Source organism: Rattus norvegicus, chromosome 16 (genome assembly GCF_036323735.1).
Source record: "Rattus norvegicus strain BN/NHsdMcwi chromosome 16, GRCr8, whole genome shotgun sequence".
NCBI classification, from domain to species: domain Eukaryota; kingdom Metazoa; phylum Chordata; class Mammalia; order Rodentia; family Muridae; genus Rattus; species Rattus norvegicus.
Genome location: NC_086034.1, coordinates 82,248,193 through 82,271,903, shown reverse-complemented (window position 1 = coordinate 82,271,903; position 23,711 = coordinate 82,248,193). Strand labels below are relative to the sequence as shown.

Here is a 23,711-nt window from a genome sequence, read left to right as displayed (position 1 = left end):
ACAAAGAAGATTAAAAAGAAAGAAAGAAAGAAAGAAAGAAAGAAAGAAAGAAAGAATAACAGATTCTTTACATGATTTCTAATGTAGATAATCAGGAAGAGAATCAATTTATCTGTAACAAAACTGTGTAAACCTCTCGGGACCCGTATAGAACTTATGATGCCCATAGCGCATCTTAGAAAATGTTAGCTTTCGTGTGTGCATGTGTGTCTGTGAGTGTGCGTACGCATGTGCCGCGGTGGGTGTCGGAGAATAGCTTTCAGGAGCAGGTTCCTGCCTTCCCCTTCTCGAGGCAGGAATGATTCTGCTGCTGTGCTGATACTGCAGGGAGCGGGCTGCTGAGCCTCTGGGAGGGCCTCCATCTTGCCGTGGGTGTAGCACTGGGCCTCCACTGCGGATGTGCCCCGCCGTTACAGCTCTGGGTTTCAGTGGCCAAACTGCAGGCATCGCCCTGCGTAGCTAGTGCGTCTACAAGCCGGGCTGCCTCCCTAGGCACTGGGTTTCCGTACACAAGGTGATTTATAATCTTATCACAGATATGATAACTTCAAACTATATAGTTTATTTAATAAAATATCTATTTCTGTTACAGGCATCAAAAGACAATCTAGTTTTATGAAGTAAATCAATGTACGTGTAACGGTAAGCAAGTAAATGCTCTCATTTTACCCCAGTTTCTCACTTAAAGTCTCAGAGGATACCTTACCTATGACATACAAACACGGAAATAAATAACAGGGTAGAAATGTCTTCAATGTCTCCAGGGTTTGATTCGCCGAAAATAAAAATAATAAATAACTCTTTATGTGCAATCGTGGAGTCTCAGTTCGCATCCTATGCGCACCTAATAACTCCGTGTTAAATGACAGCTCTTCTCAGGTGACAATGATTTATTCACTGCGTTTTTCAGGAAGAATCTGCGTGATCCAATAATTAAAGAAAGCCGAGATTATTCTGGCATGGTCTGGAAGGCAAAAACAAGGGCAAGACAAACGAAAATAAAATCACAAATGGTAATGATTTTATAGGCGTTAGCCCTTGGGCCCAGAGAAAATCCCGAATCTAATAAGATGCTCTCTTGATGTACGAGCTGACAGGGACCCAGTGCAAACAGAAACAAAAGGCAACTGACATTTGTGTCAAGGAAAGAAGAACTCTAAGAAGTGTGGACCAGGAGCTGCACAGCCTGTGGCTTTGATGACGCCAGTGCTGTGTCAGGACAGCCAGAGCTCAGCGGGGAGACAGGTCACCTCTGACATCACCTGCCAGCGCTGCTCCTCCTTCCTAAGGGAGCTGCAGCCTGAGTCGGGCTTGTTCTCAGACGTCAGCTCTGCAGTCACCCTGCGTTCCTGTGAGTTCCGGGTTCCAGGGCGGACACACCTCCTAGAGTTTACTTTAGGAGAGCTCTGCTTCTAAAGTTCTCAGCTACACAGAATACAGGCTGACGCGAAGACTGGAGGTCTCAGAGAGTGGGGGCCCAGGGGACCCCGCCCAGGTCTGGTCAGACCCCAGGGCTGCCCCTGATGTAGAGCATTTTGATCTTTACTTCCAAACTGTGGAGTATGCGGTAGATTCTGGGAGCTCGGTGCTGAGGGAGGGGTGCAACTTCCGCTTTAATTCACACAAATACTTCCTGGTTCTGGCTGATGGACAAGGTGTTTGAGCGCTCCTTAGGTTTCTGGCTCTCTGTTTGGATAATGTAAGCTTCCACACAGTGAATTCAAGGAGAGCTGCGTACAGACAGCCCTGCCTTATCCCTAAGTATCTGTGACACGGGTCAGCTCAGCAAACCTGTGCACGGAGGGACCTTGTGCCCCAGAGACAGGTTCGTGTATAGGCTTCAGTTCCATCCACTACTGATGGCCAATGTGCCTGAAATGGAATCTGCCCAGTGACCTCAGGGCAGAGGCAGTGGTTTTCACAATGCAGCCACCCCTGCCCACACTCTCCATTTGTTTCCGGATACACACAAAACATGCCAGAACAGGACAACTAAAAAAAATTAATTTCCTCTCATCAAGTTCATAGTAGTCTAACTTAACAAAACTAGCTGTATACAGTTTGCTCTTTTTGGTTTTAAAAACATTTTTTGGTGTGGTGTAGTGTGGTGTGTGTGTGTGTGTGTGGTATATATGGTGTGTTGCTGTGTGGTGTGATATATGTTGGGTGAAGTGTGTGGCTATGTGTTTGTTATGTGTGGTGTGAAGTGTGTAGTTACGTGTTATGGATGTTGTGTGGTATGTGTGTTGTGATGTAGTGTGTGTGGTATGTTGTTATGTGGTGTGTATGTTGTGTAGTGTGAAGTGTGTGGTTATGTGGTGTGAAGTGTGCTGTTACGTGGTATGTGCGTTGTGTTGCGTGTGTTATGATTTGGTGTGTGTTGTGATGTGGTATGTGTTGTGTGTGGTATGTGTGTTGTATTGTGTTGTGGTGTGTGTGGTATGTGTGTTGTGGTGTGTGTGATATGTTGTGCTGTGTTGTGGTGTGTGTGGTATGTTGTGCTGTGTTGTGGGTGGGATGTGTGTTGTGTTGTGTGTGGTATGCTGTGTTGTGTTGTGTGTGGTATGTTGTGTTGTGTTGTGGTGTGTGTGTTTTGTGTCTGCACCTTATGAGCACAGGCAGAGGCAAGGGGAGAAGCAGGTGTCTTCCTCTCCGGGTTCTCACCTTATTTCTTTAAGGGCTCTCCTTGAGAGGCAAGCTCATTTGGACAGGCTGGCTGGCCAGTCATCTGGGGTCTGTGTCTCTGCACTGCAGGATATACAGACCCATGCTCTCATTCCTACTCTTCTAAGTGTGAGCTGGGGTTCACACTCATGCCCTCCGCATACACCACCCCCCAGCCATCTCTGTAACTTGGTTTATTTATTTTTTAAACCTTTTTGCAGTTTGGCATAAAACCTCATTGTACATATTAAATTTGTCAGATACTGAACACCATAGGCATGAAACAGGCCCACTGCCTGCTGGCCTGTCAGGAGGTGGCGTATCTGCAGCCCCTCTTCTCTCCTGACACACATCTGTGCTCCCCAAGAGCACACTTCCGTATCCGTTAGCTTCTTCAGTCCCACGCCTTCTCCGGTCTCTTTTCCTCATCTCTGTTAATCCTCATTCATCTGTCATAAAAAAGCCTTTGTCCTCCATTTCCCATCAGCTCCATCTAGGTGACCCTAACCCTCAAACTCCTCCGTCCCTTCTGAACAAACCTTGGGTCCTTAACAGGGCCACACACCAAGCCGGATACTACATGCTACAGTTTAGAGTCAGAGAAGTGAGAGGAAGAAAGATCACCACAGCAGTTCAGTGCTCTTCCTAAGCGTATGAATGCTGAGTTTTCAACAAGGAACAGAGATCTCTGGAAGACGGAAAACTTTACCCTCTATCAAGTCGGCAGAAAAAAGGAAAGAAAAGAAAAGAAAAGAGAGAGACAGAATCATTCCACTTCCAATTAAACTTGGAGCAACTGGCCCCCCAAAACTGCTAACTCGAAGGCCAAATATCAGATGGCGTATCGGTTTCAGGATACGTTGTGAGACATCTCTTTATGCCAGTCAGAAGCGCGCGAAGCCCCTTTCTCTGTGGGTTCTGTTTTTTGAGTGTTGTTTTACACCCAGATCCGGAGGGGTAGGCGCTGTGGTGCTTACCTGGAGGCATCATGCAGTGCTCGGGGAACATCTTCAGGGCGCTCGTCAGTCTCTCGGTGTCCTGCAGAAGCAGCAGGGTTTTCATGTGGTCCAGGATGAGCACGTCTGCGGGAGGCAAGCGTCCAGACTCAAGGAGGCGAAGCAGCTCTTCAGCAGCTTCTGTGCTCACAGCTGGGTCCTCTCTGGAAGCTTCTGAAAGGAGTCACGGGGTCTTAGTTACTTGCAAGACAAACTCCCGCTCCTTTAGGAGTCCCCGGGTATGGACACATTCCTGGGGGTGAGATGTGCGGCATGTCAGGTCCATAACGAACTCCCAGGACAGCATGGGAATAGAACTCTGGGAGGAAAGGCATCGAAGTGCCACCGTTCGAGTGACTTGGGAGAGGCGGCCTGTGGACGTGTCTCGTATTTTAAACTTCCAAGCACAACACTATCCTCTGAGTCACTGACAACAGCAGGAAAAATAGACATGGAAACCAAGCCCAAGGCACGCTATGGGGTCCTTGAGAACAACAATGGAGTAAGAGTTCTGACCGCTTCGTGCTAATCAAGAAAACCCTCTCCTAAGAGGCCGGCTTTGTCTGTCTTCCCCAAGGTCCGCTGGTCTGGACAGAGAAAAAGTTTTTCTCTTGGGCTCCTTTTAAGATCTTTTAAACTTTCCCCAATTTACTTATTGTTTTTAGCTTGCACACGGAGTAACAGATTTCATGGGGGACACCATTTTGCTTCCATGTGTACACCTGGCTCTCGCCCCGCCCGCTGACATCACCATCTTTGTGGTCCTTAATGAGTCCCTCCTGCTGCTGTGTCACATGTTTCCACGCGGTCAGCTGCCCCGCCCCCTCACACGTTTTGGATCATTTCCTCCCACTGTATGGTCCCCCTTTCCCATTCCAGGCCCTAGACACACACGTCTGTAAACTAAGGCTTGTATTTCCACATGAGAGAAACGACGTCTGTGTATCCGCGCCTGCCTTGTCTGACTTAACATCATGGAGATCCTCGTCCCACTTCCCTGTTATGCTTGGCTTCAAACTTTCTGCAGCTGGATTCGAACCCACTGTGGCATGCGCTGTTTTTTGTTTTTGTCTTTCCTAGAGTTTTCTTCGCTACCAGCACTCTGTGTTAGACAATGTGCTCGTGTGTGATGCTGTCTCTAAGGGTCCTTGGGGTGGGTTGAGTAGGGATGGTCCTGTAGGTGCACAGAGTTGAATGCTTGGTCACCAGGGAGTGGCACTATTATAAGATGTGGCCTTTTTGGAGTGGGTGTGGCCTTTTTGGAGTGGGTGTGGCCTTGTGGGAGGACGTGTGGCGCTGGGGGCGGGCTTTAGGGTTTCAAATGCTCAAGCCATGCCCAGCGCGGCATTCATTTTCTGTCACCTGCTAATCCAATGGAAAAACCATCAGTTCGTTCTCTAGTGCCATGCGTCCTTGCCTGGACGCTGCCATGCTCCCGCCTTGATGATAATGGACTGAGTCTCTGAACCTGTGAGCCAGCCCCAATTAAATGTTGTTTAAGAGTGGCCTTGGTCATGGTGTCTCCCCTCACAGCATTAGAATAAATACTAAGACGGTCTTGTTGCAGTATGGCATGTCTGCTTTGAAAAGGTGAGCTATCATCTCCAGAAACTGCTCCTGCTGCATCTGCCTTCTTCCCGCACGCCAGTCACCTGAGTGTTAGACCTGCGGCGTGTCAGGGAGCGGGTCACATCACGGTAATGTTTTCACATCAGCACGTAAACAGTTACTTCTCACGTCAGATGCTTCTCAGCGGTACTCTAAGGACATTTCCTATCTGGCTGAAGTTTGTATCTAAGCTCACTGCCTCTTCTTAGAGACCGCCAGTGACGTCATCTAAATGGAAGTGTGCACCAACATCCTGTTCGCGATGTGATCATGGTGGATCCTGATTGGCCCTTGTTCTTTCTGGTCCTTAGGTCAGTTGCTGATGAAACGTTATAAAAATGAGCAACTGTCAATCATGAGAATAAGTCTTTACTTTTGCAGATCATACACACACACACACACACACACACACACACACACACACACACACATTTATTTAATTAAAAATGCTTACTGAAGGGCTGGAGAGATGGCTCAGCGGTTAAGAGCACTGACTGCTCTTCCAGAGGTCCTGAGTTCAATTCCCAGCAACCACATGGTGGCTCACAACCATCTGTAATGAGATCTGGTGCCCTCTTCTGGTGTGTCTGAAGACAGCGACAGTATACTTACATATATTAAATAAATAAATCTTTAAAAAACAATGCTTACTGAAAACTCACACTGGTAAGCAGTATAAGGAAGATAAGAGTGAGTGCTCTCTGGGAGCGAGCTGTGTGGCTTTCTTTTCTAGTCGCTTATGAACGTGACGGCTGCTCAGCGCTGCCAGCTACAGCCATCCTCGTGTAGAAACACAGCCTCCAACAGCAACGCATCCCAATCTACACGTGGAACCCCAGCTTCACGGTGGGAGCCCCAACTACACTGCACCGGCTGTTGTTTCCCACAAGGTGCACAGGAGAAATGACCTGTAGGATCCATGGGCTAAGATAGCTACGTGCTAGACAAAGTTGTGATCTCCTGGGTTTTGATTTGAAACTTACTATTTACTTTGAATGCTGTGATGGTTAATCCCTGTTGTCAACTAGAACTGCCTGAGAGGTGGGGCTCTGGGCAGGTCCATGGTGGGCTCTATTGGTCAGGGATAATTAAAATGGAAAGTTCCGCCCACTGTGGGTGGGCACTGAGCAGGGTGGGATCCTGAACTGCATGAGGGAGAAAGACAGATGAGGACAAACATTCACGGCTCTCTTCTTCCTGACGGTGGAAGTCACAGAAGCAGCCGCTTAAAACTCCCGCTGTCTGTCCTACACTCCCCAGCAGAAAGTGCTTTCGTCATCATGTGTAGAGTAACATGGATACAAAAGTCCTTTCTCCTGCAATTTACTTTTGTCGGGCATTTCACCGGAGCGAGGAGAAAAGTGGGTCAGACGAAGACTGTGACGCGGTTTGTACTGTAATGGTCTAAGCGTTTGACTACGCCTGGCTATTTCCCAAGTACTAAATGGATGCCATTATTCAAGGGGAAAACGGGTAGGGACGCCTACCATCGTAGAAGTAGATTTCTTGTGTTGACTTCAGAAAACTCAGGAGGCTGTCCGCCCTGCTGCTGGCGAGCTCAGTGTCTTCCTGGGCGGGGTCTGCAACTGAGCTCTCGGGATCCTCTTCTTCCTCTCCTCCCACATCGCCCTCCACCTCTGCCTCCTCGCTGCTCTCGGGCTCGTAGGTGAAGCTGGCCGCAGAGGCCCTGGCGGCTAAGCCGGCTTCTCTCTTCCTCCTCAGCCTCAGCTTTGCCCTCCACTTCCTTTTCTTATTTCTGCTCATGGCGGGGGCATCTGGATGTGGCGGGTGCGTTTTCTCTCGCTGTGTCTCTAGTTCCGTTTGCCTTACGGTAACACCACCGAGGCTTTTAATACTCTTCTTTGACTTGTGTCGTCTAATTCTTCGTCGTTTCGGCTGGTCAGGAAGACCCGGGTCTGTTAAAAAATTCAAATACGGTGACTTTTAGGATGATAGAACCACGACAACCGCACTTAACTTAAATGCGTTTGCCATCGGGATTTTTATACTTTTAGTAAAAAGGAGTTTGAACAATTGACTTCAGTGGTTCCTAATTTTACCTTAACTGACCACACCACCTAAACCTTAGTGTTAACTGCAATTCAAACGGACACTCTATTCTTCCTGCCCTACAAAAAACATACGTGCGGCCGTGCGGTCGTTACAATTGTGACATCTAGTGTATATTTTTAGGGATGTAACTGTCGTTTTATTAGTGCAAGATTAATCCCCCACGACCCTGGAATAAAAACGTATGAACTTTTCTTATATTCTTCCTGAGATGGGGGGCTTCCTATCAAGCCCGGACAAGCTGGCTTTAAATCTGAGATCCTCTCGTTCCTGTGTCAGGTGTGTCTCTAGCTGTCTGCTTTCAGAGCGTGAGGAGTTTAATACTAAACAGGAATGGACATTCGCAGCGGACTGCGGGAGCTGAGCAACCCACCACGGAGACACACGGAGCTATCTTAGGAGCAGCACAGGCCCATTGATGGATGGGGGGAGGAGGGGGAAGGGACACTGCACTCAGGGTCAGGTGGGAGAATGGCCAGCAGCTGCCATGCGGAAGGCCTCACAGTGCACAGCTCTCTTCAGTGTGCATACGGGGACTGTGAAAGTATGACGGAATTCTGCACACCACCACACGCCCGCTTCACCCTTTGGCGGGCCACTTAGCACACAGGCCGAAGACGCAACCCGTTCTTCTCATCACAGGTGACTCATGCCCTGCGGGCCCAGCAACTATAGAGCCTGTCACGCTACCTCGTGCTTTGGTTTCTTGACAATTCTAATTTTAGGAAATTCTTGTTTGAGATTTCTGAGCTGTCCACCCTCAAGAAACCAAGATTAATAAAGAGCTGCTTACTGACCCGACAGGGAAAGCACCCGGCAGGGCGTCCTTTCTCTGTTTGGACAGCTAACTAACTCTGGGGAGGTGCTGAAGCGGTCACAGGAGGCTGCATCATGGTCAAATCACACGGCATATGTCTCCTAGCGAGCTCCGGGCCTTGCCTCTCACCTGACGTGGACCACCCCTCAGCTCAGCGTCCTTGTTGGATTAGACGCTGGGTTGTGGGAGTGGTGAGCAACTCCCCTGCTATTTTGGAATGAAGAGTTCACAGTTTTCTCCTGTACTTAGTAACTGTTTCTATGAAACCCACTGCTACCTCGAACTTGACGTGAGGCCAAGACTACTCCTCGGGAAGTCATGATATTAGATTATGGTCTAGCTCACACACTGCTTTCCTTAGCCACTGGTAGATCTTTCAGTAGAGCACATCTTTCCATCTCATTTGCAAGTATGAGTCGATATGAGGAACCTGCTAAGTGTGGCTGGTGGATCGATGTCAACTCCGAGTGTCTTTGAATCCCTGACAATGAAGTGGTCTATTAAACATTCATGTCCCCAAAGTGACAACTGTTTATGGAACTGTTTATCTCAGGTTCGCCGCACGACGGAAGAGTGTTCCTTCTGGCGTCTTAAAAGTGTTTAATGTCATTAATTTGGAGAACAGAGTCCATCCATATTTTATGATCTCAGAGGAGGGCCATTTGGGAGCTGGCGTGACAGGGGCCCTGGGTGTGTGGGGTCCTGATTGCTCACTAAGGAGGGTGGCTGGAGGCTGTGTCCTCAGTTCTCTCCAGGATCTTTGTGTGTGCCTCCTCCCTGGAAACCACCTTCAGGATGGCACTAATTGCCGGCTTGGTTCTCTGTGGGTTATTTCTTTTGCAAGTGGTCACGCCATAATATGGAAGGCTGTTGTTAAGAATGGTTACAATATCGATCTGCTACCTTAAAGACTGCAAAGTATTAATTTTAAACGGTGGCAGGAGCAAAACAGCTCTCGAACGGTGCATTTATGACACGTTTCTGGATAAATGCGTGCGTGCGCTATTGAACAGGGAAGCTTAAAGAAGTCACCGTTAGCCCAGACCTGGGAAGTGTGCTCTGGTCACATGGGTGACGTGAGGCAGGCTGCTCATGCTTGGCTGTGCCCGTCTGACCTCCATGCTGAGGCGACTAAACATATGTGGCCTTATAATGTGGAAACCTTAGCTTAATCTTGAACTTAGGACATCGCAAGAAGTCTAGGCAGTCACTAAGTGCTTCTGAAAGGTATTTGTTAACCATGTGAAGAAGAAGGAAAGTCAGTAGTGAGCGTTTATGTCACGTGAGTCTAGGGACACAAGACTGTGGTCAGGGATATAGCTCAGTGCTGAACTATTTGCCTAATAAAAGGAGACTCTGGGCTATCATCAGTACTGAGAAATAAAATGAATAACATATATATATATATGTGTGTGTGTGTGTGTGTGTGTATACACATGCACACATACACACATACATACATGCACACATACATACACACACATACACGTACGCACCCGCATACACACATACATACATGCACACATACATACACACACATACACGTACGCACCCGCATATACACATACACACTCACACATATACACATGCACACACTCATAACATATACACATGCACATGCTCATACATATACATATGCACCCACTCACAAATACACACATGCACACACAAACATACACACTCACACATACACATGTCCACATATATACACATGCACATATACATGTACACATACACATGTCCACATATATACACATGCACATATACATGTACACACATATACACACATGCACACACATACATGTATACATATACACATACATGTACACACATATGCACATACATGTATACATGTTCACACATACACATATGCATACATAGGACTATTTCTATACTGAGTATGGTATGAATCTCTATAATCCCAGCACTTGATAAACTTAGGCAGGAGAATGGGTAATATTCTAGGTTTCTGGGTCAATATGAGACAGTAAGATCTGACCTCAAAAGTAAATATAAATAAATAACATAAGCAAGCGATCAAAGAGCAAACTAAAGAGAATTAGAAGGAAAGCAAATACAGGGAGAGCAAATAGAGGAAACAAATCAATTATGACATTTTAAAGAAAGACCTGGACTGACAGTTGGTGAGAGGAGTCAAGGAGAGAAGGGAGATAGCACAGCTGTCAGCATCAGGAAAGTAGCAGAGGACGCTTTGAGCGACACCATACAGCAGGCTAGGTTCTCTGCAAGAAAGGGAGTTCAGAGAGACACTCAACAGTTCACCAAGTAGATGGAGAAATAGAAAACTTTAATTGTTCCATATTCTTCTTGAAGATTAAAGGGGCGGTGATCGAGAGACGGCTCAATGGCTAAGAGCACTAACTGTTCCTCCAGAGGACCCAGGATTCAGTACCCAGTGCCCACATGGTAGCCCACAATTGTCTGTAACTCTGGTTTCAGGGCCTCCAGGGTCCTCTTCTGTCCTCCACGGCACACAAGTGTTGCACACGTGAAAGCAAAACATCCTTATACATGAAATAAAAAATAAAAAAGAATGCCAACTCTAGTTCACCTGTGAATTGTACTGCGGACTTAGAGAAAACCCCAAAACCCATGTTCCGCTTGCATAAGCATTACTAACCAAAGACAGGGTACCCACAGCTTGCTTGTTCTTCAGTCTGAAACCTGATGAGGATGTTGCAAGGGGAGTATCTTGGTGACTTTTCTAATGGTGTGATAGGATACTGTGACCAAGGCAACTTACAAGGAATGCTTTTGATCTGGGGCTCACGATTCCAAAGGGTTAAAGTGCACAGCATCCGGGAGGGGAACATGGCGGCAGGCAGGCAGGCAGGCAGGCAGGGCAGGGCACTGGAGCAGTAGCTGAGAGCTCATAGCTTGAAACACAATCACAAGGCAGAGAGAGCTACCTGGGAACTGAGTGGGGTTTCTTGAAATCTTTCCCATTCCCCAAAGTAAGAACCTCCTCCAACAAGGCCACACCTCCTAATCCTTTCCAAACAGCTCCACCAACTTGGGACCAAGTATTCAAACATAGGAGTCTGTGAGAGTTGATCTCATTCAAGTCACCACAGTAGGGGAGAACAGGCCTCTCACGAGTACTGCTAAGAAAACTTTAATGGGATCTTAATAATATTAATAAGACTATCCCTGTGATAGAAAATATTTGATGAATTTTGATGCTACTATATGACAAGGTCTTTGATCTAATTAAAATCAAGGAAAACTCAGAACATAAGGGTTACCTACAATACCTCTGCTACTGCCATACGCCATGCTAATGTGTTAAAAAAAAAAAACAAAAACCTCTCAACTTAGGTAGAAATGATGAAACTGCACCATTTGCTAGTGGGTTGGCTCTCTCTCAGGCCCCAGGCAGAAAGAAGGCCAAACAGGGACTGCGTGAGAATCACACTGCTGCATATGAAGGAAATCCGAAAGTGTGAAGACAAGCTCTTTACTAACAGGTTAGGGCCGAGATGAGTGTGACGGACGTAGCTCATTATGAGAGACAGTGAGCTTACTGCTGTGTCCCTACATGGACCCCATGACCCCACTCAAAGGTCTAGGACCAGGATCAAGGCGTTTTCCAAGTCGGCAGAATCAAGATCAGGGTCCTTAAAGGGTGTGAGAGGACATGATGGGGGAGACTTTAGGAGTGACACACTGCACCTTGGCTTCTGCACTGTCCCCGGGTTCCATAGGATTGCTCCATAGATTTCATGTGCCAGTATGTGCCAGGGGAGGCTGAGGAAGTGGGGAGCCCTCTGTGGAGCCCAATGATGTGACCTTACCTTTTACATATGCTGTGGCTATACACCCTAAGTTCCTAGAATTCCCCAGGTTTGAAGAACACAACATAGTGTATGAATATATGACACATAGGTTCATACAGGAAAAATGTAGCCTTTGTCTTATTTAAAACACATGCCACACACACACACACACACACACACACACACACACACACACACAAGTACACTGACACACCAGAAGAGGGCATCAGATCTCATTGCAGATGGTTGTGAGCCACCATGTGGTTCTGGGAATTGAACCCAGGACCTCTGGAAGAGCAGTCAGTGCTCTTAACCTCTGAGCCATCTCTCCAGCCTCTGCTTGGCCAAACTATAGTCCCTCTGCCCACCCTCCCTCGGAGTCCACCTGCTTATCTGAATTCCAGCCCAAGCAAGGCCTCTGCTAGGCCGAGTTGGCCATAAAGCCCACCTCATGCTCCTCGCCTTGCATATCTGATCAGCCTTTCTACACGTCCAGGGCGAGGTCTGCTCACTTGCGTTCCCTCAGCAAGAATCCAGTCAGGTTCGTTTGGCAGGAATCCTCAACCTGGATGTTTTCTTAGTGGCACACGCCCACATTCTCCGCCCAACCCCTAGTCTCTAGGTCTAAATCCTCACTCGCTCATGACATACCTGGGCTCCTGGGGTATGTCTCTGTACCTGTTAAGACGGCACTAAACACAAGTCCGCCAAGAGCAAGCATCATGCATGACTTTTTTTTCTTTAATACTATGACATGACTCATAGTTCCAACCTATGGCTTCCCCAAAAGTCTCATCAGAGGAAGCTGACCGTGATCCTGTTGTCAGATGAACCCAAGATAAGAATTATTACAAAAATAAGATGCCGAAGGATTATGACCCAGTTCAATTTCAACTTAGTTTCTGGTGTGATTTTCCACCCCATACTGCATATATATGTCTGTCTGGTGTTATATGAAAAAAGGTTTTGTTTTCATAATCCTGTATATCCTAAATATTTCATTATAACTTTTGTCAGGGCCACTTTGCTTAGGGAGTCTAAGGGAAACTGAGTCACAGGTCTGATTCCTGGGGCAGTCAGGTTTCTATGGAAGAGCTTAAGCACTGAGGAGTGTGCTCTCTGCATAAGGGAAATAGCTCAGGCTCTCACTTCTAAACAACAGGTCACGGGCGCCACGGTGGCCACAGAGGAAATCTGTGCTGATGGTCATGGCTGATGTTTGCATGGCACACTGGACTGAAAGTCCCCGCTCCTTGGGCTCCAGTGTGTGCAGGTCCATCTGACTTCCCCACCTCTCTGCTCCTGAGGCATTAATGGGCAAAACATCGCTGCTCCCGTAGTCCTCGGCAAATTCTCAGGTCCAGTTGAACTGACGAACTCTGGTCCACAGACCAGAGCCTACAAGCCTTGGGCCTTCATCAGGAACTCCCTCTCTCCCTTGACGCTCCAACAGCCCCAGCGAGCAAACCAAGGGCATCACTGGTTCTCTCACACACTTCCCTCCAGTGTGGTCTCCCATTAGCTCTGAAAGGTCTGGATGGTGCCACCCTTTTGCAACAGGGAATTGTCCTCGTGGGTGCCACTGGCTGCGAGTAAGAGTGTGTACTTCAAGTGTGGCTTGTGTGGCAGGAGGACCAACTTGTAGATCTCACTTTTCCTAATCAAGTACAAGAGCCATGTGTGGCCAGAGGCAGCTCCGTGAGGCAGGGCTATGGGCAGAACCGTAAGTGTGCTCTGGGGCGTTAGCTACAGTTTTCGGCAGAGACGAAAGGCAGGCATTAGAAAGACGACTGACTGCATCATCCATTAAGGATAACTTTCACTAGACAGTCTAAAACAGTGCAGGTTTGAAAAGCACGTGGGAAGGAGTCGAGTGTACCTCTTATTTCTGTGTCCCTCTAACACTATCACCACCACCACCACCACCACCACCACCACCACCACTACCACCACCACCACCACCAATTTAGAGGAGAGGGGTGGGCTCCGACAGAGCATCTTGGTTGTGGGAGCATGTGGTAGAGGCTGTTCTTCACTTCTTGGCACAAGGTGTGTAAAGGAAAGTATCAGGGTGAGATAGTATGACATCCCGTCCCCCAGTAGCCCCCATACAGCAAGGCCCCATCTCTTGCCTTTCTTCACCTCCCAATAACACGATGATACGATGAACTCATCAAAGGATTAATCTATGGATTAGCTTTGAGCCCTGTCTCTGGCCACCCCTTCACAGACATACCTAGAGATTTGCTTGGCTAATACGCTAGGTATTTCTTAATCCAACCAGGATGATGATAACAAACCAGCCATCACACGAAATAAATCTCAGTTAATTCACAAACTGAAATGTGAGTTTCCAATCCCACCGAGCCAGCACTGGGGCAGTGAAAATAACCAGTGCAGACAGGACCCTGGACAGGAAACCTGGGGTGAGAGTCCCCAGGGCTGTGGCCACAGAGGAAAGGAAATTATAACCCACCCTACTTAACTACAGGCCTCCAAAGCATGGTTAATGGCACACTTCTTTTTTTGAAGTAATGATAGATTGAAATCCCTGCTCACTGCGTATCAGAGGTGTCAGATAAAGAGCTTCCTGCTTTGTCCCACAGGGACCAGCGGCCTTCTCCTCAGTAGATGGTCCGAGTACAGTTTTCATTTCTGAACCCAGACCAGAAGCACTGCTCTTTGCTCCTCTCCTGTTCTTCACAGCGGAACTCCGTGATAAAGGCATATCAACAGTGCCGACTTGTTCTAGAGACCCGGATGTTGTCTCAGGCATGCTCCTGATTCTATGTGAGTTTGTCTGGAAGTGATCTGCTATAAGAACTCAGTTAGTCCAGTCTGTACCGGGTGACAGTCTCATCTTCTAAGGTTCCACTTCAGCAGTTCTCCAGTGAGCCTCCTTCCCTAGTGCCTCTCAATGACGGAGGTCTTTGTGCAGGCCTGGGCATCTTTCCTTTGAACTGTTATGAAGGATGAGCTGTCTTTTGTTCCAGGGTAGAGACCCAAAGACCACTCAGCTCCACCGAAGTCTTAATTGAGTCTGTGCTAAGCCTGCTGGTGCTTGCCTGGAGAGAAATGCTTCTCACAGAGTGGCCGGGAATGCATTTTGCTGGGATCTTTTAAAGGCAAAGAACAGAAAAACTACTGCTGGTTGGCAGCTGCAGGGGGAGTAAAGCAAGCAAGCAGTTTAACAGAAGCTAAACGCATGCAGCTAGCTGGAGCATGTCTTTTTCTTTTTTTTTTTTAAAAAATAGAATCTTTTCACAGTGGGCATGGTGGTGCATGCCTTTAATCCCATCCTGCGGGAGGCAGAGCACTCTGCATCTGCTCCCAGCTGCTGCTAGAAGAAGCCTTTCTGATGATGACTGGATAAGGCACTGATCTGAGTGTAGTAGAATATCCTTAAGAATAATTTTAGGGATTGTTTATCCTAGGTTTCATCTAGTCTCTGGTTCTTGGTTACCCAAACAGTGTCAGGAATGGGTTCCATCTCATGGAGTGGGCTTAAGTCAAGCCAGACAATGGCTGGCTATTCCTACACGTTCTGCACCATCATTGTTCTAGCATATTTTGTAGGCAGGACAGATTGTATGCCAAAGGTTTTGTGGTTAGATTAGTGTCTACATTTCTCATTTGGTAGCCGAGGAGTATTTTCCTGCACCAAAGAGACTAGAACAAAGGGGTGAAGGTTCCATGTAGGCAACAGCTCGACTTCTCCATGCTCAATGAGTTGTGTGGACATTGTCCTCAGCAAGGAGGGTCCATTGTCAGTCTGCAGAGAGTAGCCCATTGTCATAGCATCAGTCTGCCTACCCCCCATGGCAATACTCAATTGAATACAACTCAGTTCTGGTATGGAAGCCTCAGCCATTTGAAATTCCTTTCTTGGGAATCCTGTTTAGATCTACACACCATTTTAAATTTGGATTATTTGAGTTTTTGATGTCTTATTTGGTTGAGTATAGATTTTTTAAAGTATGTCCTAATAATTTCTAGATTTTCTTGGTGTCTGTTGCTACATCTTTCTTTTCATTTCTGATTTTGTTAACTTGAATATTCTCTTTCCATCCTTTAGTTAGTTTGGATAAAGGTTTGTCTATTGTGAACACATTGACCCAGGAGACAACTTTCTGAACAGAATACCGATAGTGTAAGCACTAAGATCAACAATTAATAAATGGAACCTGGTGAAACTGAAAAGCTTCTGTAAGGCAAAGAACACCTATAGAATGGGAAAAGATTTTTACCAACTCCACATTTGATAGAGATTGGTATCCAAAGTATATAAAGAACAGAACATCGTAGAAATCGATAATTTTCTCAATAGGTACCAATTACCAAAGTTAAAATTAAGATAAGATAAACAATTTATAATTTATAGTAAAATAGAAGCATTAAAAGTTTCCCAACCAAAATTGGTTCATGGCTTTAACACAGAATTGTATCAGACTTTCAAAGAACAGTTAATGCCAATACTCCTCAAATTATTCCACAAAACAGAAACAGAAGGAACGCTGCCAAATTCATTTTATGAGGCCACAGTTACCCTGATCCCCAAACCACACAAAGACTGAAGAAAGAGGATTACAGACCAATCTCCTTTATGAGCATAGTTACAAACATACACAATAAAATACTTGCTAACCAAATCAAAGAACACATCAGAAAGATCATCTACTATGATCAAGTAAGCTTCATCCCAGAGATTTGGGGATAGTTCAACATATGAAAATCAGAAAATGTAATCCACCGTGTAAAAAAACTGAAAGAAAAAAAAACATCATCATCTCATCAAATGTAGAAAAGGCCTTTGACAAAATCCAACTCCCCTTCATGATAAAATTCTGGAGACATTAGACATTCAAGGAAAATACCTAATTATAGTAAAGGCAATTTACAACAAGTCTATAGCCAAGATCAAATTAAATGGAGAGAAACTCAAAGCAATTCCACTAAAATTAGGAACAAGACAAGGTTGTTCATATCTATTAAACATAGTACCTGAAGTTTTACCTAAAGCAATAAGACAACTGAAGGGGATCAAGGGGATACACATTGGAAAGGAAGAAATCAAAGTATCATTATTTGCAGATGATATAATTATTGATTTATGTTGGGCATAGGTGCCACAGTAAAAAAGGGAAGGTCACCAAGATGCTATAGCCTTTATTTTCTAAAAAAGTAGAGGGATACAGCTTCTTGGGAAAGACCGACACCCAGCTAGTTCACTCCAGCTACTTCATTCAAACATCATACAAGGTTAATTGGGACTGGGAAAGGTTTTAGCTACCAAAATTATCTTGCCCTTTGCTGTTCATGAGAGCAGACAACCCACACAGATCTCAGTCCCTTTCGACCATGACTAGCCATAATGGAAAGAACTTCATGTTTGCCAGGAGTGTCTTAGGACCAAGATCAGTGTAGCTGCAAGCTTTCATGTAGTACCAAATGCAGACCTTACAGAGAGGCGACATTTTTGTTTTTTAAGAGGTGATATTTTCTTTTTAAGGTACAAACTGTCTCAAAACAACCTTCTAGCCTCTAATTATTGATGCAAAGGTGTTGTTGAAACAAACATTTTATTTAAAGTCAGACAAAAAGTCATTCACTTAAAGTCATATGCATTCACTTAAAGTCAGACATAAAAGGCTCCACTATACATCCATTACACAGGATAGTATAGTATACATAAGTGACCCTAAAAATTCTAGGTTTCTTTTATCGACACTAGATCTGGCATCATGGGCCTCATGGCATCTGTGGGATATTTTCATCTCAGTCAGCAAAGCGTCTCACCCTCTTAGCTCCATCCCATATCACACTGCTGATGGCTTCTCTCTGAGCCTGGCAACAATCTCTCTACCCATCTAGTTCTCAAGGCAGGTTGCCACCATGCCAGACAGACACATCCCAATTCCTGGCGGCCCAATGTCCTGCCACCACACACTCTCTTGAACTCAATTAAATTGCCACATGAAAGAACACACAACACAATAACCTCTGATCCAATTGATAAGATATAATTTGCTATCTAGACATACAAAATCCTGTACACATCCATCCCTTAAGAATATTCCTAACAGCATGTAAATGTGCAGAGAGGAATCTTAACATCCACCTCCATGTTCTCTCGGCTGCTACCTCTCTAGCTCCAGTCTCCTCCTCTTCCCTCAAACTTTTCTCCCACCCATCCTTCCTTCTCATCCAATGACAGGCTTCGTTCTATCTTGTACCTGCTGCTTTCACCTGCATAATGACATCATCCTATATCCTACAGCTGAAAAACACTTGCAGTGAAGTGGCTGGACACAAGATTAACTCAGAACAAACCAAACCAAACCAAACCAAACCAAACCAAACCAAACCAGTAGTCCTCCTATATACGAATGACAAATGGGTTGAAAAAGAAATCAGGGAAACAACACCTTTCACAATAGACTCAAACTGAAGAAGATTTCAGAAGACGAAGAGATCTCCCATGCTCATGGATTGGTAGGATTAACATAGTAAAAATGGCCGTCCTACCAAAAGCAATCCACAGATTCAATGCAATCCCCATCAAAATTCCAGCACAACTCTTTACAGACTTTGAGAGGACGATTCTCAACTTCGTGTGGAATAATAAAAAAATCTATTATAGCTAAAACAATCCTGTACAGTGAAAGAACTTCTGGAGGGATCACCAACCCTGATTTCAGGTTGTGCTACAGAGCTGTGGTAATAAAACACACATGGTACTAGCATTAAAACAGACACAAAAACAGGCATTAAAAAATGAAACTGAATTGAAGATCCAGATGTAAATCTAAGCACATATGGACAACTGATTTTTGATGGAGAATTCAGAAATACACACTGGAAGACAGCGTCTTCAACAGATGGTGCTGGTCTAACTGAGTGTCTGCATGGAGAATACAAATAGACCCATATTTATCACCCTGCACAGAACTCAAGTCCAAGTGGATCCAAGGCCTCCACAGAAAACGAGATACACCAAAGCCGACAGAAGACAAAGTGGGGAACAGCCTTGACGGCTGGCACATTTGACACTGAGTTTCTAGGACAGGGTTGGGTTCTTCCCCACTGGACTTTTCATGGTTGGGGTAGCAAGGGTGGTAGTGGTGGTGGTAGTGGTGGTGGGGGTCAGTTTTAGGGGGTCAGGTTAAGCCAAAGATGGCTCTAGCTGAGACAAGATGGAGAAACCTTTGCCCTGTCTTGTCTCGTCACTGTGGGTAGGCAGGGCACTGGTTTTCCCAGTGGTTAGCGGGCACACACAGCTGGTCTCGCTTTATGTTTGCAGAGATGCAGAGCCCGGTGACACTCCCTGCTCTAGTTCTATGGTGCTCACGCTCATCCTTCCCCATCCCCCCGTGAAATCTCCAGTTGCCTGAACAGAGATCGTAGGATCTCAACTGTTTCCTCCACTCTGAGCATCTAATGCTTTCAGTGCTCTAACTAAAACCAGTGTGCCTATGTTTGACTTTCACCCAACTGTTAGGTCCTAACACACTCTCATCATTCAGTGGAAGTTGTGATGGTCTGCATATGCTTGGCCCAGGGAGTGGCACTATTAGAAGGTGTGACCCTGTTGGAGTGGGCATGGCCTTCTTGGAATAGGGTAGTTCTGTTGGAGTAGGTGTGGCCTTGTTGGAGTAGGTGTGTCACTGTGGGCATGGGCTTCAAGACCCTCATTCTGGTTGGGAGCCAGTCTTCTCCTAGTGGCCTCCAGATGAAGATGTAGAACTCTCAGCTCCTCCTGCACCATGTCTGCCTGGATGCTGCCATACTCCTGCCTTGATGGTAATGGACTGAACCTCTGAACCTGTAAGCCAGCCCTATTTAAATGCTGTTCCTATAAGAGTTGCCTTGGTCACGGTGTCTGTTCACAGCAGTAAAACCCTGACTAAGACAGAAGTCTACATGAAAAGAAGCACAGCCACTCAGTGAGTCCTGGGTGGACTCATATTTGCAGAGCTTGTACCAGACGGTTGTACCTCTGTCCTGCTGAGGCTCTCTGTCCCTGCCGACTGCAAACCAGAGTTCATCCTCTCAGTACAACAACACATCAGGTTCTGTGGCAAACCAGTATTTCTGAAGGTTTTTTTGTTATAGCCATTTGTTTTATTTGCTTGTTTATACTTTACAGGTGAAACCTATAAAATTAATGATGTGCTAGCTACAATGTAGAGATTTGCCTGTTAGTTTCATCATAAAATAAATGATTAGAAAATATTTATTATCATGAAAGAAGGATTATTTCGTAGAATTTGTAAAATTTTACATGACGGTTTCTCTCGGTAAAAAATAAGTTTTAGAATCTTTCTGCAAGTTCTAATTAAAACTGTTAAATACGCAAGTGCCCCTCTCCAGTGTCCTTCATGGCAAAGTTGGCTTTGAGGATGAGAAGTTGGGCCAGCAAACCTGTGGTAGCCAACGGCAGTTCCATTGCAATTCACACTTAAGGTCAGATGATTCTGTTTCTGTGCCAACCGATTGCCTTGCTTTGCTCACAATGACCAGGTGATAAAAACATTCATCTAGTCTGAGCATGATCAGGCGAATGACACGGAAGAGAAACCACATTAATCAAACCCATGAAGACTGTTTAAAAACAGAGCAGGAGACAGGATAAAATAAACAGAGATAAAAGGCCTCATTTTATAAACTGCATCACAGAAATCAATTTTCATCCTTAAGCGCTTGCTTGCCTCAGTGACTGACGCTGCTCAGCTCCTGATGAGCAGGAGTGACTTTGGGAGGTCTCAAACCCAGCCCCAAAAGTGAGAGTGACCCACCGTGCCACCAGACGAGTACAGAGGCCACTGCACTCCCAACCTGTTACAGTTTGAATGCCAAATGTCCCCAACAGGGTCACGTTTAAACATTTCTTTTTCTCTAGTTGGTGGTACTGTTTTGGGAAGTCATGGGGCTTTTGGTCTAAGGGATATGACTGGTATGCACTTTAAGAGTCAATCTGGCTTTTGGGGAGAGATCTCTGTCTCCTGGTTGGTGCCACGTGAGAAGCCTTCACTGCAAGCTTGCCCCCACGCATTCTGACCCACTCCAGCCACCATACTTTTCTCCACGATGGACTGTGTGCCCTCTAACTGTAAGCCAAAAGAAACCTCTCTTCTTTTAAGTTCCAGGCATTTAGTTATGGTGACAAGAAGGTCACTAATTAACGACCCACAGCAGGATGTAGAGGGGCGTCTGTGAGTTAATCTCCCTGGAGCTTCCAGAACTGCTGTGAGAGGCAGCTGACCCCGGATGAGGGTTTGGAAACAGTTCTAGATGTAGGAGGAAGAACATATCTGGAAGAAGGGTGTCTCAACGTTCTTTATCATTTCTAAATACAGACCACATTAGAAGGCTCTGGTGAAAGGTGTGTATGTGAAATAAATCATAGAATATTATAAAAGGGGGGCACTAGATAGAGTCAGTAAATAGGCACAGTCACAGTGTCAGCTAGAGCCTAGGGGTGATGCTCAATGCAAGAGTGCTTATCTAGACTGCTGAAGTCTTGTGTTTACACCCTAGTTCCTCACACTGCCCCAGCGTTAACACAAGTGTCCTCACCTTTTGACACAGTGTGTTCTATGTAACTCTGTCGGGTCTTGAACCTGAGATCCTCCTAACTTTGTTTTCTGGATGCTGCTGGGATTACAGGTATGTACCGCTGTGCCTGGCTTAGTTCTGTGTATAGGCCCAAAATATAAAATTACTACAACAGTATACTTATTATAGCCTTCTTATGTATATCATTTAAAAACCATATGGACAGCATCTATAAGTTTTTCTAGTAAAACCTTAAAACTTAGGAAAAAAGAAATAGGCTTATAAATAAAAGATGCTCCAAGTGGTGTGAATGTATCCTGCAAGTTTCTGTGTTGGAAACTTAACCCCTAACATGACGATGTAGAGAGGCAGGACCTTTGGGAAGGGGTCATCAGTCCAGGAGAATTCCGCTTTTTGTGAATGGACGAGCCTGACACCTCCCACTCCTGGAAGAATGAGTCCAGGCTCCTCCCACTCCTGGAGGGATGAGCCCTGACCCCTCCCACTCCTGGAAGGATGAGCCCTGACCCCTCCCACTCCTGGAAGGATGAGCCCTGATCCCTCCCACTCCTGGAGGGTGAGCCCAGGCTCCTCACACTCCTGGAGGGATGAGTCCTGACCCCTCCCACTCCTGGAAGGATGAGCCCAGGCTCCCCCCACTCCTGGAGGGTGAGCCCAGGCTCCTCCCACTCCTGGAAGGATGAGCCCAGGCTCCTCCCATTCCTGGAAGGATGAGCCCAGGCTCCTCCCACTCCTGGAAGGATGAGCCCTGATCCCTCCCACTCCTGGAGGGTAGCCCAGGCTCCTCCCACTCCTGGAAGGCTGAGCCCAGGCTGTTCATTATAAGTTCCATAGCCTCTGGCATTCCTTATAGTAGCAGAAAACAGATTAAGAGACTATTTGATAAAAAAAAAAAATCTTACGGGAATAGGAAGAAAAAAGTCATTGCTTTGATTGCTGAAATGGAGGGTTAACTCCATGGTAACCATCTCAAGGATTCTATGATTCTATGAGACAGGCAGCGATGTCTCAACTTCTATTTTCCCATCAAGAGGTGTTCTCACTCACAGGAGTTCTCAAGCTAAAGCCCCACAAGTGACGGCCTAGCTGTGAAGGAAGACTTTTGCCAGCGGGCTCTCAGAGCTCGGGAGGTATGGACTGACGGTGAAGGACAGCATGGGCCAAGCACATTCCACATAGAAGGGGGCTCTTATGCAACGAAGACCTCATGAAACTAGGAGGTTTGCTTATCCAGTGCATTTGGATCCCCAGGTCAATCGGTGCACACCAGCACTACGGTCAGCCTACTTCCAGCTCTCGTACTGTCGGGCTCTGCAATCTAGTCCATCTGCCAAGATGGGAGCTGCACACTTCGTCACCATGGAGATAGCTGGTCTGTACAACTGTCCAGGTAAACCAAACCCCAGAAGGCATATCGGTCACCAGCCACCAGACGTTCACACCGTTCACCAGGGGTCACAGAGCTGGGCAATTCACACCTTCTGTCTGCACACAGAGATGCTACTGAGTGGGTCAGCTCCTCCTATTGTCTGTATAATAAACAAGTGGTTTGGGGCAGTGACTACGGCGAGGCAGCTGAGAGCCTTGGCTGCACAGAATCTCACTGGAGCCTTTCCCAGAAAAGCACACAGTGTAAGGTCATGCCTTACGCTAGTGCTGAGTCTCAGGTGTGGGGGCCAGGTACCCCACAATCGGATGTTCTCTGCATTTTGACCAGGTGTGGCTTTCTGTAATGGTCCCCGTCAAGGCGAATATTCTTGGTCCTTAATGTGGCTGCCTAAGCTTTGCCAGTGGATTCAAGGAGACACGAAAGAAAGGTGAGCATTCATTTTTCAGACGCTAGGAAGGTCACAGGGAGAGCAAGGCGGGTCGAGATGGATAGCGAATACGCTTCACGTAAGTAACTTACTGAACCTTTTCCTGAGCCGCTTTTCTGCTAAGAGACACAGGCCCTTGGGCTGTGTGGGGCGGCCTTTTGGCTTGCCTCCTTAGGGGATTTTATCTAAACGCTCACTCAAAGCTCCACAGGTCCACAGTGTGACCCCCGTGCACACAAGACAAATAAAAGCTATAAAAAATGTGCAGGGGGGAACCGCAGAGGTTTGACTATTTATAATTTCTGAGCATCAAGTTTGAAAAGCTGCCATCCCTAAGAAATACCTGTCAAGACTTCATAATTAAAAA

General features: G+C 46.3%; 1 protein-coding gene across 6 annotated transcripts in view; it reads right to left on the bottom strand.

The window, feature by feature from the left end:
* Window positions 1–542: 542 nt before the first annotated feature.
* The window catches only part of Erich1 (glutamate-rich 1), a 67,826-nt gene continuing 44,657 nt past the window's right edge, over window positions 543–23,711 (bottom strand). For 3 of the 6 annotated variants that reach the window (XM_006253395.4, XM_039094599.2, XM_039094600.2), the window contains exons 4-6: window positions 6,755–7,183; window positions 3,642–3,833; window positions 543–964 (exon numbers count right to left, since the gene is read on the bottom strand). In XM_006253395.4, coding sequence (XP_006253457.2) covers window positions 891–964; window positions 3,642–3,833; window positions 6,755–7,183 — 695 coding nt within the window. In that variant the 3' untranslated portion in view covers window positions 543–890. Of the gene's footprint in view, window positions 965–3,641; window positions 5,587–6,754; window positions 7,184–23,711 lie in introns of those variants that run through there. The other 3 variants (NM_001127680.1, XM_039094598.2, XM_039094597.2) reach the window with 3 other exon arrangements.